General features: G+C 41.6%; 1 protein-coding gene across 1 annotated transcript in view; it reads left to right on the forward strand.

The window, feature by feature from the left end:
- Positions 1–16,453, forward strand: part of MYO16 (myosin XVI) — a 653,675-nt gene that overhangs the window by 183,389 nt on the left and 453,833 nt on the right. Inside the window, exon 5 of the mRNA XM_011933947.1 lies at positions 15,235–15,343. Within this exon, the coding sequence (XP_011789337.1) occupies positions 15,235–15,343 (109 nt within the window). The remainder of the gene's footprint in view (positions 1–15,234; positions 15,344–16,453) is intronic.

The raw sequence follows: 16,453 nt of genomic DNA on the forward strand, positions 1-16,453 counted from the left end.
CACAGCCTCCCCTGTTTCCAACATTCCCACCAGAGTAGTTTATTTGTTACAACTGATGAACTTACCTTGACCTATCGTTATCTCCCCAAGTTCATAGTTAACATTAGGGTTCATTCTTGGTGGTGCATATTCTATGGATTTGGACAAATGCAGTGACATGGATCCACCCGTACGGAAATCTGTGGAGCATTTTTACTGTCCTAACAACCCTCTGTGCTCCATCTGTTGATCACAACCCGACCCGTCTCCTGATAATTACCAAGCGAGCTTTCTATTTTCTCCAAAGTTTTATCTTTTCCAGAATGCCGTATACTTGGAATCATACATGTTTAGACTTTTCAGATTGGCTTTTTTTTTTTTCACTTGCTAATATGCTTTGAAGCTTTCTCCATGTCTTTTTGTGGCTTCATAGCTCATTTTTGTATAGCTGTGAATACTATTCCAATGTCTGGATGTACCACAGTTTTATTCATTTAGCTACTAAAGGATATCTTGGTTGCTTCTAAGTTTTGGCAGTTAAAAATAAAGCTGATACAGACATCTGTGCGTAGGTGTTTGTGTGGACGTAAGTTTTCAACTCCTTTGGGCAAATACCAAGGGGCATGATTGCTGGGTCATGTAGTAAGAGTAGGTTTACTTTGTAAGAGATTACCAGGCTGGCGTGGTGGCTCACGCCTGGAGCCCAGCATTTTGGGAAGGTGAGGAAGGGATTGCTTGAGCCCACGAATTAGAGACTAGCCGGGGCAACATGGTGAGACTCAGTTTCTGCAAAAAAATATTACAAAGGAAGAAATAGCCGAGCATGGTGGTGTACACCTGTGGTCCCAGCTACTTGGAAGGCTGAGGCAGCAGAGCCTGGGAGGTTTAGCCTGCAGTGAACCATGATAGCGCCACTGCACGCCAGCTTGGGCAACAGAGCAAGACCCTGTCTCAAAGAAAAAAAAAGAAAGAAAAGAAATTACCAAACTGTCTCCCAAAGTGCCTGTACCATTTTGCATTCCCACAAGTAATGAAAAAGAGCGTCTGTTGCTCCACGTCCTCACAAGCATTTGGTGCCATCAGTGTTCCACATTTTGGCCATGTTACTAGGTATGTGGTGGTGAAGGAGACTAAAGACAAAGGACCTCGAATGCAATGGGTGATCCTGAATTACATCCTAAACCTTGGGGAAAAAGTGCTATCAAGGGCATACTTGGAAAAAATAATGAAATGTGAATGTTAACTGTGGTTTAAGTAATTCAACATGTTAATGTTGAATTTTCTGGTTTTGATAACTGTTGTGTAAGAGAATATCCTTGTTCTTATAAAATACATACTAAAATATTTAGGGATAAAGAAGCACGATGCCTGCAACCCACTTTCAAGTGGTTCAAAAATTGTGCGTGTGGCGGGGGGCAGATAAAAAACAAAAGGAAGGAGGAGAGAGAGCATGAACAAAAATAGGGGAAAATATAAATGATGGGTGAGTTTGGATGTCTTAGTCTATTTGGGCTGTTATAATAAAACACTATAAACCGGGTGGCTTATAAACAACAGAACCTTATTTCTCACAGTTCTGAAGGCTGGGAAATCTAAGATCAAGGTGCCAGATTTGATGTTTGGTGAGAGCCCACTTCCTGGTCTTCATAGTTGGCTGTCTTCATACTATATCCTTACATGGTAGAAAGGGCAAGAGAGCCCTTTAAGGTTTCTTTTATAAAGGCACCAATCCCAATCCTGAGAGCTTCACCCTCATGACTTGACCATCTTCCAAAGGCTCCACCTTCTGACATCATAATCCTGGAAGTTAAAATGTTAGCATATAAATTTGGGGCAGTATCTCCATATATGTAAACATGTAGTCCATTGTATTAGATAAAGGATATTGTGGTAGTTTCTTAAGGTTGCCATAATAGAATACCACAAACTAGGTGGCTTCAAACAATAGAAATGTATTCTCTTATAGTTTTGGAGGCTAGAAATCTGAAATCAAGGTGTCAGCACTGTGATTCCTCTAAAATCTCTAGGGGGGGCCCCTCTCTTGCATCTTCAACATCCTGGTAGCCCCCCAGGTGTTCCTCAGCTTGTGACAGCATCACCCCAGTCTCTGCCTCCATCCTCATGTGGCTGCCTTCCCTTTGGGTGTGTGTCCATTTTCAGATGTCTCTCTTCTTACAAGGATACTAGTCAGATTGGATTAAGGCTCCTCCTTCTCCAGTGTGACCCATCTTAACTAATTACATCTGCAGGGACCCTATGTCCAAATAAAGCCACATTCGCAGGTACTTGGGGGTAAGTCTTCAATATAACTTTTTTGGGGAAATGCAGTTCAAACCATAACAGCTACCTAGGAGTCCTTTGCATTACTCTTGCAACTTTCCATCAATTCGAAATTATATTTTTAAAAGTTACCGAAATGTGTTAGCATGAAAAAAAAGTGGCCCTTGTTTACTGAAATGCCATTAGATAGATAATTCTCATTTAAAATGTGATTATTCCAGCCTGACCAACATAGCAAAACCCTGTCTCTACTAAAAAATACAAAAATTAGCTGGGTGTGGCGGTGAGTGCCTGTAACCTCAGCCCTTGGGAGTCTGTGGCAGGAGAATCGCTTTCACCTGGGAAGAGGAGGTTGCAGTGACCCGAGATTGCACCACCGCACTCCAGCCTGGGTGACAGAGCGAGACTCCATCTGAAAAAAATAAAAATAAATAATAATAAAATAAAATGTGAGTATTAATGTGTTAGAGAACTATAAATGAGACGATTGACAAGTATATTCTTTGAGATTAAATTGTTATATAACATAAACCAATAAATTCTTGGGGAAATATACACCTCTTGGTTCATATGCCATATGGCATGTGGTAAATTAAATTTCCATTTGTAGGGAATGATATATTTGAGTTTCATGTGGGGAATGATATATTTGAGTTTCATCTCCAACACTCCAGAAACATAGTTTAGGACAAATTGGAAGTTAAGCAGTCTTCCAGTTTCAATAATTAGACAGGAAATTCGCTCAGGGCTCCCTGTAGGAACTATGCAGTCTTCAACTGCAGAAAGTATTTGAGGGGTTGCTATTGATTTTGCACATATAACATTGATTCATTTTATTTCTCTGATGAAAATCAATTATGATGTGATTGAATTTTTTTTTTTTTTTGGAGCCAAACTGAAAGACGTGCCTTACAGTCTATGTTGTACAAATACAACATTTTTTTGTTGAGCTACATAAGCTTTTTCTTAATTTGGAACTACTTCTTTCAGTAAGACAAAGGCTAATAAGTACTGTCAGTATGAAAAATTTGACATCTAGTGAATAGATATAAGAAAATATATTATGAAGATATAACATGTACGTGCACACTCATGTACACAAAGCCTTAGAGTTTAGGCTATTAGTGGGTACCAAATATCAATATGTTCTCTTACATCGTGAGAAGGTATATATGTTTTTCAGTTATTCTCATTTTCAGTATCCTTTTCACACACCCACTTCCTAATCCATATGTTCTTATAAAGTGCAGCATTCAGTCGTTTAAAAATATTACTTAAGATTTAGAAAATGTAGAGTGATTGCTAACGCTGTTGTTCCTGTATTATGAAGTAAGTTTAGGCTTGGATATTTGTTTTATATTTGAAAATCTTCTCTAAAACCCTCAACTCCCCCTGCTTCTCATCCTCTGAAATAAAACAACCATGTGTACAGTCAAATACATACACCAATACATGAAATTAACACCAATGCGAATGTTGAGTGTGACTCCTCATTCTGTACAGAAAGTATTGAGCCATTTACTCAAGGCATCAATATGGACAATGATTCAGGATCATTTTTCTCTCACTTTTTTTATTCATAGCCGAAAAATAACATACTGGAGTCTTGCTTCAGAGGAATGAAATTAGAAATGTAAAAAAACATTTTTAAAAGGTATTTTAAAATATCAAGTTTGTATTTTGGAAGAGAAAAATTGTATTGCAGAACACATAGATTTTTAAATTCTCATATGATAAATGGGCAATGTCAAAAGAAATTATTGAATTTGATTGCTTTCATTTCACACAATTTAGTACATAGATTTGCTATGCCTGAGTGGTTCAAAACGGAGGTGTTTTTGTTGTTTTTTTTTTTAAATAAGAGCTAATCTAATACCTTGTAAATGTGACTGATTCCTAACTTCATGGGTCATATCACCTTTGATATGCTGAAAACTAGATTTTCTAAGGTTTTCTGACATTTTGATGAAGTCTTGCTTTGCAACTCATCAGCTCCTTAGTTGCAGTGGGATCCATTACCAACTAAAATTGCACATTTGCTTCTGAGTTAGCTGGACTAATGATGAAAATCAGCTGTGAGTCTTCTTAGTGGTGTACATAATAATATTCATGTACAGTAAAAGTAAGGAATCCTGACATGAAATTAATTTACGCAAAGGGAAGAATGATGGTGTTTGCACATGTGCAAGTGTGAGACATTAATCAAGTTTTCCAGGGCTCTTTGGAGTGTTTGAAGCACCTCACCTTAGCTCTGTCCTCGATCATGCCTTCTTCCAGTGCAAACATGGGTTTGAAATCCCTGAGGCTCAAAGGGGCAGGTTTTGCCTATAGAACTTCCATGAATTGTTATAACCTGAGAAGCAGCAAAAGCTTCACTTGCTGAAATATTTTATTCTAGCCTGCCAAGGAATCTACATTGCCAGCTTCAACGAATCCCCTTTGTGTCAAGGCATTATCTCCAAACACAAGTATTTTACACAATTGTGGGAAATATGGCCAGCTTTCCTAAAGACACTTACCTTTTTCACAACAGGGCATGGGAAGAGTCCATTTTTATTCATGGAGGCGAGACAGAGGACTCTGCGCATAGCATGAATTGGGAAGTCAGGGGCATCTAGAAAAAAGCATAGGAACCTAAGGCATAGTTTACATAGAGAGGTGTATACAGAGAGACACCACTGGCCTAGTCTAGAAGCTTCCAGAGGTCCACTGTTAACACCATTCCACAAGCTCTAGACCTTTTGACCTTGGTGCACACCTCCTTGGTATAGTCAGCTACTTAATGAGCGGCGGATGGCGGCACACGCTTTGCCACAGGCACAGTAAGCATTTCTATTATTTCCTATATTCCTCGATGCAGTATTATGCCGATGGGTGTTTGTCTCTACACACCTGTGTTCTTATCTGTAGCACACCAATAAAACTACTTCAGATAGGCACCTACGATGCCCTCCTGAGTTTCAGTATTAGGAAAACTGGGTATTTTCAATAGGACATGCTAGCCATTTTGCAGACTGCACTATAGCCTATTATCCAAGCCTGATACAGAGCTATCCTTGCACTAGTACTATATTATTAAGATTTTTTTATACTTTACCAACATTAACCCATTTTCTCTTCACAACAACTTTGGGAGAATTAAAGACAGAGAGGGCAAGCAGTTTCTCCAAGGTCACATGACTGGTAAGTTTTGAGCAGAGATTTGAACTGGATTTTGTGTCCTTAAGGCTCAGCTATGCTGCCCCTGGTGGAGAACAGTGGGTGTATGCCTTGAAAGCATCACAGACCAGATGTACTACTTAAGGCCATGTGGATTAACACATTTGTTAAATGCAATAGCTAAGATAGGCTGTGTGTACCTAGAACCGTGCGTGTAAAGTGCCATGAGCCTCCTGCATGCAACCTTTCCAAGTGGTGCTTATAATTAGTATAGCCTGCTTTTTACCTGCGAGGAAACTGGGGCGTAGAACCCTTAAGAATTTGCCCTAGGCCATAAAGTTCATGAGGAGAGGCACCGGGATGAAATCTCAAACCATTAACTCTGTATTACTGTGCAATACTCACTTTGTAATAGAAAGGCACAACACAGGTACTAGCCAGTGTCCAGTAGAAGACAAAAAGTCCACCGAAGAAGTTAGTTTGAATAGGATGAATTTAATATAAAAATTATTATCTAATAAGAGTAGATTAATTACAAAGGGGGGGTAAAGATAATGCTGAAAACTAACAGAACAACAGATATAGGAAGCAACCACTGTTCACCACATCGGGGAGAGAATCTGGAAGAGACCCCTCAGGGATTGAAATGTAGACCCTTTTAGAGAGGATGTGGCTGTGGCCTCTGCATGGTGGGGAAATTCACGGAGACTGGTTCTGGCAATTAGGAAGCTATTGGCTAAGTGGCAGCAAACCTGGCTGGAGGGTGTGCACCGCTGGGTACCCCACAGTGGGCCAGGACAAGAAGGAACATCCTGAGCCAGTGAGAGGAGCCCCTTCCTACTGCAGTGCCCCCTCCTCCCTCAACTGCCAGAGCCACACTGTAAATCTGGAATCTCTTCTAAGTGGTCCAATGTCAGTGAATGAATATTCTGCCCTTGTTGGTCTAATGTTGTAAGAATCCATGTTTACCTATGTTCCCCAGGTACGTAGGTATGTTAACATTTTTGCATACATACCTTCATACCTAGGGAATGTCTCCCTCAACCACAGAAATAATATCTGCTCCCTGCATCTGCTATTCCCATATTCTTCAGAGTTCTCCAGATTACATTCAGTAGTTACTTCCTCTTTACTCGTTAATTATTCATATCTAATCTCTCTTGTGAAAATTATTGGTGGAAATTCTGGCTCCTAGAGGGAGATACACGTCATATAAATGTAAAATCTTGCCATTCTCTTGATGTGTCAGCTGCTTCATCCAGGGTCCTAGTATTTACTTTCCCCAAATGATACTGGGATTTCACTCTAGGCATGAATCTAGCAAAAATGGGATAGTTACAATGGGACTAGAAGAGAATATCCTCTTTCAAGGCACTCTTTCCAGGTGAAGTCATCAAAGTTTTTAAGTGAACAATGGGCCATCTCAGGCACAGAAGGTCAAGCTGCTTCCCTGGTGAGGAAGAGTCAGGGTGACGTGAGGGCTCAAGATTATTTCACGGCAGGGCACAGTGGCTCATGCCTGTAATCCCAACACTTTGGGAGGCCAAGGCGAGCGGATCACTTGAGGTCAGGAGTTCGAGACCAGCCTGGCCAACGTGGTGAAAGCGCATCTCTACTAAAAATACAAAAATTAGCTGGGCGTGGTGGTACACACCTATAGTCCCAGCTACTTGGGAGGCTGAGGCAGGAGAATCGGCTTGAACCCGTGAGGTGAAGGTTTCAATCAACCAAGATCGCGCCACTGCACTCCAGTCTGAACGACAGGGTGAGACTTCATCTAAAAAAAAAAAAAAAGGTTTTCTGTTTCACTGGAGTCTAACCAGATATTGCCATTTCAGGTCTCAGGACAATAGTCCATTGCAATTAACAAGAATTTTTGGAAAATAATTTGATAAGAGTGAATTCACCGGACATTGTACTTCAGCCACCTACACAATTACGTTAAATTTTGTAGTGAACAGTCAGCAATATGAACTCTCAATATGAAAAATTCTTCCTATTATGACTTGAGCTTACGGTTAAAGGACTTGGCCTTGGTTTATTTGTTGTTTTTTTGTAAGACTTCCACTGCACTTGTGGGGGGATTCCATGACATGCCACAGTCCTTGTCATCATTATTTCTGCCATAATGTCCTAGTGCCATAGTCTTGGCCACTATGGCAGAAATAAATCCCAAGACGCTTGCTTCAGTTTACCCTTCAGGACAGTCAACCACAGGTGACAGCTTGATTACCTTGATTCTTTTAGTAATCCAAGCTGGGTTTTCCTAAGATCCTGTTTCCTACTGGCATGTGCCTCCGCAGTATACTCACATTAAGCTAACTACACCCCTCACCAAATCCTATCATTGAGGGCCTGGGACCACCCCATTCTTCAAAGGTGTCTTGTTAGCGTCCAGCCAGGATCCAGAATTACCACCAATCATTTGAAAAAGAAACATTGACTATAAATAACTACTAACTAGTGAAAAAGCAAACAAAACTACTTAATGTGATCAAGATAACTGAAGAATGCAGGAATAGCAGATTCAGGGAGCAGATACTGCTTCTGGGGCTGAAGGAGACAACTTGGGGGAGGAGCCTTCTTGGAAGTGCCCCCACCCCCAAGTCTGAGAGACCTCACTGGAGAGGGTGCGGCTGTCATCACAGGGTGGCCAGAAGCTTCAGGGAGGTGGCTCAGGCCCAGGCTGCAAGCAGGGAACAGGTACCAGCAAAATATGCTAGGATGCTTCCCGCTGGGAGGCTAATATAAGCGGGTGGGCCATTTGCTAGGATACAAGAGAAACTTGCCGTTGGGCTGCTAGAAAAACTCGCCCAGGAACGTGCGCCCCTGGGTCTCCCACATGCCAGGGACAAGGAGACCTGGGGCTCTCTGGTAAGAACCACAAGAAGCCCCTTCCTCCTGCCGTGTCCTTCCAGCGCCCTCTACTGACAGACCCAACACCGTTCCGGCTAGTAAAGGAGGACCCTCCAAAAGCCCAGCCCCAGGATCACCAAAGCAGAGCAAAAGATGGGTCGACTTGGAGTTGCTCCTTAATTGACGACTAGCACAACATGGAACCTGAAATCATTTATTTCATTTTCAAGGTTTCAGACCTTCTGACACAGGCAAGGCACCTAGCCATGAATTGCAGAAATGCTTCATTGACCACAGATTACCATGGTGAGGTAAGAAGAGCAAAGCGTCCCTTTTGTTTAAGTGTCACGTATGGCAGCTCAAACAGTAGCAACAGTATTTTTCATTTTTTGTTTAGCCAAAGTTTGTGCCATCACAAAGGCAGTAGGAGAAACAATTCCCTGGACTTAAAACTTAGAAGAAAAATGAAGATGCATTAAAATTAATTTGTGTAGTTTAAAGAATGAAAGCAAGGCATTTTTTTGAAATGTTTGGAAAGTTAGTAATTATGGAAGATTGAAGAACATGAGCTCTCAGGTATGTTAGTCATAAAATTACTGACATCTGATTTAAAAAAAAAAAAAACAACTGTCCAGTGACCAACTCATTCCTTAGGTTTTTTGCATCTCTTCCATTAAACAAAGAAAGGGAAAAAGAAAAGGGAAGAAGAAAAAGAGAGGAAAGAAGGAAGGGAGGGAGAGAAGGAAAGAAGAAGTCTGTCACAAATATCTATCTGGAATGATTGAACGTGGGTAAGCTAAGTATGAGTATAGTGATTTTGTAACTATATAAACCCTTGAAAATAAAGGTCAGAAAATTGAGTTAACAAGAATTGCCATACAAATTATAATTCTTTGCCTCAATTTTTAATGATTTTAAGTTTAGTTTTCGACTCTCTATTTTTGAATTTGTTTCAATAAATCTTTTCTAGCACCTCACATGCACCAGGCACTAAAATAGGTGTTGGGAACAGAAAGGAGGTGAAAACATTATCTATGAGCAGGAAGGTTAGCAACCCTCAGAAAGGCCGGCTTCTATATTGGGAATAATACCAGGTAACTTAGCAGCACAGAAGAGTAAGTGACTCATGAGTTGAAATTTCAGTAAATGACCCCAGCTAAATTATTCAACTCCACGCTTCAGATGCAGAATTTCTCGGAAAGAGCCTGATGACTTCTTTAAGTACAGACAGTATTCTTTCTAAGTGTACCATCTCTTTCAATGCCAAGTTACTTTTCTATTTGTTTTGTTGTGATTAAGAATACATGACTCCTAATTGTATTCACGATCACCTGTGCCCAGGGGTGTCACATTTATAGGATTTCACTGGGAACATTTATGAATTGGGAAGGATTCTCTATCACTGATGAGTGGAGTGCAGTAGGTTTTACAATTAATATTGAAAACAGTAATGGCATCCCTGCAGTTCTGTCTGTTAATAGATTATTTAGCAATTGATATTTGAATAGGAACCGTCTGGTTTAAGTCCGGGTTCCAGCCCATACTGAGGTCTGAGGGGAGTGGGTCGATGAATGGCAGATAGCTGAAAGAACACTCAGGAGGAGGGCGGGGTGCAGGTAGGTGAAATATGGCTTTATTCAGCAGCTCTCTTACAGTTTGCTCTGTCTCAGCTGCTTGGTCCAGTCACTCCCACGCACAGCTGCATGGCTGGCTCTCCCTTGCCTTCAGGGTCAGTAGCTTAACTCTTTCTCTGGGAATGAACGAGCCAAGCTTTGTCCTGGCTCCCGTCTTTCATCCGCAAAGACAGACAGCTCTGGCTCTCTTTCTGTCTTTCTCTGGGAACAAGCATGCCAGATATGGATTGGCTGTGTCCCCACCCAAATCTCAATTTGAATTGTATCTCATAGAATTACCCCTTGTTGTCCGGGGGTGGGGGCACCGAGGGGGAGGTAATTGAATCCTGGGGCCAGTCTTTCCTGTGCTAATCTCGTGATAGTGAAGAAACCTCACGAGATCTCGTGGGTTTATCAGGGATTTCTGTTTTTGCTTCTTCCTTATTTTGTCTTGCCACTGCCATGTAAGAAGTGCCTTTTACCTCCTGCCGTGATTCTGAGGCCTCACCAGCCATGTGGAACTGTAAGTCCAATTAAACTTCCTTTTGGTCCCAGTTTCAAGTATGGCTTTATCAGCAGCGTAAAAATGAGCTGATACAGTAAATTCGTACCAATAGAAGTGGCGCGTTGCTGAAAAGACACCAAAAACGTGGAAGCAACTTTGGAACTGGGTAACAGGCAGAGGTTGGGCAATTTGGAGGGCTCAGAAGAAGACAGGAAAATGTGGGGAAGTTTGGAGCTTCCTAGAGACTTGTTGATTGGCTTTGACAAAAATGCTGATAGTGATACGAACAATAAGGTCCAGGCTGAGGTGGTCTCAGATGGAGATGAGGAATTTATTGGGAACTGCAGCAAAAGTGACTCTTGTTATTTTTAGCAAAGAGACTGGTGGCATTTTGCCCCTGCCCTAGAGATTTGTGGAACTTTGAACTCGAGAGAGATGATTTAGGGTATCTCGCGGAAGAAGTGTCTAAGCTTCAAAGCATTCAAGAAGTGACTTGGGTGTTGTTAAAAGCATTCCATTTTAAAAGGGAAACAGAGCATAAAAGTTCAGAAAATTTGCAACCTGATAATGTGGTAGAAAAGAAAAACCCACTTTTTGAGGAGAAATTCAAGCTGGCTGCAGAAATGTGCATAAGTGGCAAGGAGCTTAATGTTAATCCCTAAGACGATGGGGAAAATTTCTTTTTTTTTATTTTTATTTTTATTTTTTTATTATTATTATTATACTTTAAGTTCTAGGGTACATGTGCATAACGTGCAGGTTTGTTGTATATGTATACTTGTGCCATGTTGGTGTGCTGCACCCATCAACTCGTCAGCACCCATCAATTCGTCATTTATATCAGGTATAACTCCCAGTGCAATCCCTACCCCCTCCCCCCTCCCCATGATAGGCTCCAGTGTGTGATGTTCCCCTTCCCGAGTCCAAGTGATCTCATTGTTCAGTTCCCACCTATGAGTGAGAACATGTGGTGTTTGGTTTTCTGTTCTTGTGACAGTTTGCTAAGAATGATGGTTTCCAGCTGCATCCATGTCCCTACAAAGGATGCAAACTCATCCTTTCTTATGGCTGCATAGTATTCCATGGTGTATATGTGCCACATTTTCTTAATCCAGTCTGTCTCTGATGGACATTTGGGTTGATTCCAAGTCTTTGCTATTGTGAATAGTGCTGCAATAACCATATGTGTGCATGTGTCTTTATAGCAGCGTGATTTATAATCCTTTGGGTATATACCCAGTAGTGGGATGGCTGGGTCATGTGGTACATCTAGTTCTAGATCCTTGAGGAATTGCCATACTGTTTTCCATAATGGTTGAACTAGTTTACAATCCCACCAACAGTGTAAAAGTGTTCCTATTTCTCCACATCCTCTCCAGCACCTGTTGTTTCCTGACTTTTTAATGATTGCCATTCTAACTGGTGTGAGATGGTATCTCATTGTGGTTTTGATTTGCATTTTCCTGATGGCGAGTGATGATGAGCATTTTTTCATGTGTCTGTTGGCTGTATGAATGTCTTCTTTTGAGAAATGTCTGTTCATATCCTTTGCCCACTTTTTGATGGGGTTGTTTGTTTTTTTCTTGTAAATTTGTTTGAGTTCTTTGTAGGTTCTGGATATCAGCCCTTTGTCAGATGAGTAGATTGCAAAAATGTTCTCCCATTCTGTAGGTTGCCTGTTCACTCTGATGGTAGTTTCTTTTGCTGTGCAGAAGCTCTTTAATTTAATTAGATCCCATTTGTCTATTTTGGCTTTTGCTGCCGTTGCTTTTGGTGTTTTAGACATGAAGTCCTTGATGGGGAAAATTTCTCCAGACCATATCAGAGACCTTCACAGCAGTCCCTCCCATCACAGGCCCAGAGGCCCAGGAGGAGAAAGTGGTTTCATGGGCCAGGCCTAGGGTCCTCATGCTGTTTGCAGCCTGGGTATTTGATGCCATGTGTCCAAGCTGCTCCAGCCATGGCTGAAAGGGGCCAATGTAGAGCTTCGGCCATGGCTTCAGAGGGTGGATGCCCCAAGCCTTGGCAGCTTCCATGTAGTATTGAGCCTACAAGTACCTAGAAGTCAAGAATTGAGGTTTAGGAACCTCTACCTACAAATCAGAAGATGTATGGAAACACCTGGATGCCCAAGAAAAAGTTTGCTGCAGGGGCGAGGCCCTCCTGGAGAACCTCTGCCACAGTGTGAAAGGAAAAAGTGGGGCTGGAGCCCCCACACAGAGTCTCTACTGGGCCACTGCCTAGTGGAGCTGTGAGAAGAGGGCCATCATCTTCCAGACCCCAGAATGGCAGGTCCACTGGCAGCTTGCACCATGAGCCTAGAAAAGACATACTCAACTCGTGAAAGCAGCCAGGAGGGAGGCTGAACCCTGCGAAGCGACAGGGGTGGAGCTGCCCAAGACCGTGGGAACTCACCTTTTGCATCAGCATGACCTGAATGTGAGACTTGGAGTCAAAGGAGATCATTTTGGAGCTTTAAAATTTGACTGCTCCCCTAGATTTCAGACTTCCTTGGGCCAGGTAACCCCTTTGTTTTGGCCAATTTCTCCCATTTGGAATGGTTGTATTTACACAATGCCTGTACCAGCACTGTATCTAGGAAGTAACTAGCTTGCTTTTGATTTTTCAGGCTCACAGGCAGAAGGGACTTGCCTTGCCTCAAATGAAACTTTGGACTGTGAACTTTTGGGGTAATGCTGAAATGAGAGAAGACTTTGGGGGACTGTTGAGAAGGCATGACGGGTTTTGAAATGTGAGGGCCTGAGATTTGTAGGGGCCGGGGGAGAATGATATGGTTTGGCTGTGTCCTCACCCAAATTGCAACTTGAATTGTATCTCCCAGAATTCCCATGTGTTGTGGGACAGACCCAGGGAGAGGTCATTGAATCATGGGGGCCGGTCTTTCCCATGCTGTTCTCATGATAGTGAATAAGTCTCGTGAGATCTGATGGCTTTATCTGGGGTGTCCGCTTTTGCTTCCTCCTCATTTTACTGACGCCTTGTAAGAAGTGCCTTTTGCCTCCTGCCATGATTCTGAGGCTTCCCCAGGCGTGTGAAACTGTGAGTCCAATTAAACCTCCTTTTGTTCCCTGTCTTGGGTATGTCTCTATCAGCAGTGTGAAAACGAACCAATACAGTGCCTGTACAGTGTCAGCCGAGCAATTATATGTTCTACAGACAGTAGTGATGTAGGGCCAAGGCATGGCCTTCCCACATTGTGGCTCCATGGCTGTGATAACACGCGGAGTTATGTGCCTGTATTGTGTGCTAAACTCAGGGAGTCACTCTGGATGTTTGCCTCGGCCTGCCTGTCCTTGACCAAAGCACAGCCATGTTCCCTACAGGAACGCAAAATCTTATTCCTGTAGCTTGGAGACTGAAGGAAAAGAATCATTAGCAAAGTCTACTGAAGAATATGCCTGAAGTAAGGGTTTTTTTGTTTTTTTTTCAAACTCCGAATAATTAAAATAATTAAATGCACTAACAAGATAATTTGAATCTTGAGGACCTTAAAATTATACAGGTTCTTAAATAAGGAAAACATCTGAAATATATGACTTGCTCTGTTCAGATAAAGTAATGTCTTTACATGGTTATAGAAAATATGACCTAGTACACTCAATATGGTGAGGTAAGAAACTCAACTTATCTTGTGGGAAAATGTTAAGATATGGAATATTTTACTACTTTAAGCTACTTTTTTGTTTGTTTTGGGTTTTTAAAAATAATGTACTTAAAGTCGTTCTTTGGAAATCCATGCAAACTTGCTAAAGTATAGAAAATCTCTCTGCAAATAAAGAATAATAGAAAAAACTCTAAATATTAACACATAAAAGTTTAAACGCGAATCATATTTTATGTAAAGTTATAAACGGAGATATAATAAGAACTATGCTAGTATTGCAACACAGAATGCTATTTTGTGAAAGGAACAGGGAAAATCTTTCCTTTGTCTGGCCTGAGTTTAATAACATGTTACTGGGAGGTGTGTGGGAAATCTTGGACAATGGGCATATGTTCACGCCATGCCCTAAAAGAAATTATGTTAGCCATGCCTAATAAATTTTATGGAACTCATTAGGGAATGTGGAGCAATGGAGACAATTCATATGACTGATTTCTGAAGAGCGCAAGCAAATCTACCGTTGTATTGAAGCTGAGATGGACCGGGGTGAAACAGGAGTGCTCAGAGGTGCTGTGCTGATGAAGGGACCTTGGAGGCTAACACATGGAAGAACCATATTTAATACAGTCAACCCATCGAGATTTACAGATCATGCCTTTTGTTAGAAAATAGTTGCTAGAAAGAGAAAAATCAACCATAGTCACTAACACAGGCCTTGATTAAAACGTCATAGTGTGAGAAGAGCTCCCAGATGAGTTTCTGTGGAGAAAAAGGAGGTTAAAGATTTGATAGGACAGATTGGGGAACGTTGGTCAAAGTTCAGCTTGTTCCTTGAAGAGTTCTTTTAGAATCTTTGAAGGCATCAGACACCTCTATTATATTACAAACAAGACAGGATATAGAGCAGCCAGCGCAGAGGCATGGGTTTGTAGCCACTCACTAGAGATGCTGGGTTTAGCAAAGGGATGGGGAGACGCAGCTGGGGCCAAGGTTTTGCAAGGTTCAGTGGAAGGTTTTCAGAATGTTAAGAGTCTCCACAAGTCATTTAATATATTTGTCTCAAAAAATAATTCAAGCTTCCGACCTGATTCTTCAGGGTCCTATCTACCATAGACTATTTCTGCATCTGTTTCCCAACTAAGATTGAAGTGCAACTCCTAATCTGCTTTTAATTTGAACAGTATATATGATGTTATTTATTTATTTTTTTTATCTAGGCTGGAGCCAATGTCCTTCTCCAGGATGTGAATGGAAATATCCCATTAGATTATGCTGTAGAAGGGACAGAATCCAGCTCTATCCTGTTGACCTATCTGGATGAAAATGGTAGGCAAAACTTTTAAAACCATAGAAAAAAATAGATTGGGAGAATTGTAAGTGTGTCTTCATTTTCACAGGTTTGCTTACATGATTTCTGGTGGACGTAGTTTCCCCATGTGGTGTAGAAGATGGTTATTTTTTTCCCTTCAACTTTCCATTGCTCTCACTGCACTGCATTGTGGTTCAGTCAATGCTGGTATTTTTGCAAGCCGGCAGAAATCTAGAGGCCAACAATGAAGGGACATTTTAACAGGCATCTGAAGTCCATAATTAGTGGGACTGGGTTTGTAATTATAAGCTATTCTCCCCTGGGAGGGGAAGGGAAGTCAACCAACACAATTGAATTTTGAGCTAATGAGAACAAGGTCATCTGAAGTGTATTCTCTTAGAAGCAGGTAGTCCTAGCTGGAATTAGAGGCAAGGAAGTGAGGGCTTAAGTCAAGAACAATCAGTCTGCAAATCGACCTTTTGCAACACTTAGAGCACAAAGGTCATCAGAAGAAAGCCCTGTGGTCATGATACTAGCCTGAAGAGATGAGGTTGAGCCCCTAAATGCATTCACTGACAAAGGATGTTTAATTATACAGGTCCAGCCTGTAATTTCATCAGTAAGTGCAGCCTTGGGAAAGTGGGAGGTATGAGAATCCCTGAGCCCAATATAGTATTAAACTAAAGAATTATGCCCCTCCTTTTTCCCCCTGCTGTTTAAGTATAAACAACAATAAAGAAATTCCAATCCCTTCAAAATGACCCTTGGCCAGAGCAAAGTTTACAGTTTTTAAGAGCCACTTGGAGCTTATGCCGATACTCTTTTTGCCTCTAAGAAAACCTCACATCTGCCTCATTGTTCCCTTGTGCTCTCTGCCTCCTCCAGATTTCTTTTATGAAAAAGGTTTATTCTGAGGATGGCTTAGAATAATGTTAGTACTTAGCAGCAATGAGTTCTCAGATAAAATAGTCTCATTAGTTGCGACAGCAAGGTAGCTGTGGTTACCGTGACGGGATGATGTGAGCATGGCCATGCTGCTGAAGGTCACCAGGTGGGAGTCCCAGGAAGAAGCAGGCTGGGTCGGGCTGGCAGTGCATTCAGTTGACCACTCTGCAGCTCCGTCGTGC

The sequence above is a fragment of the Colobus angolensis genome, unplaced genomic scaffold (assembly GCF_000951035.1).
Source record: "Colobus angolensis palliatus isolate OR3802 unplaced genomic scaffold, Cang.pa_1.0 Scaffold13, whole genome shotgun sequence".
Taxonomy (NCBI): domain Eukaryota; kingdom Metazoa; phylum Chordata; class Mammalia; order Primates; family Cercopithecidae; genus Colobus; species Colobus angolensis.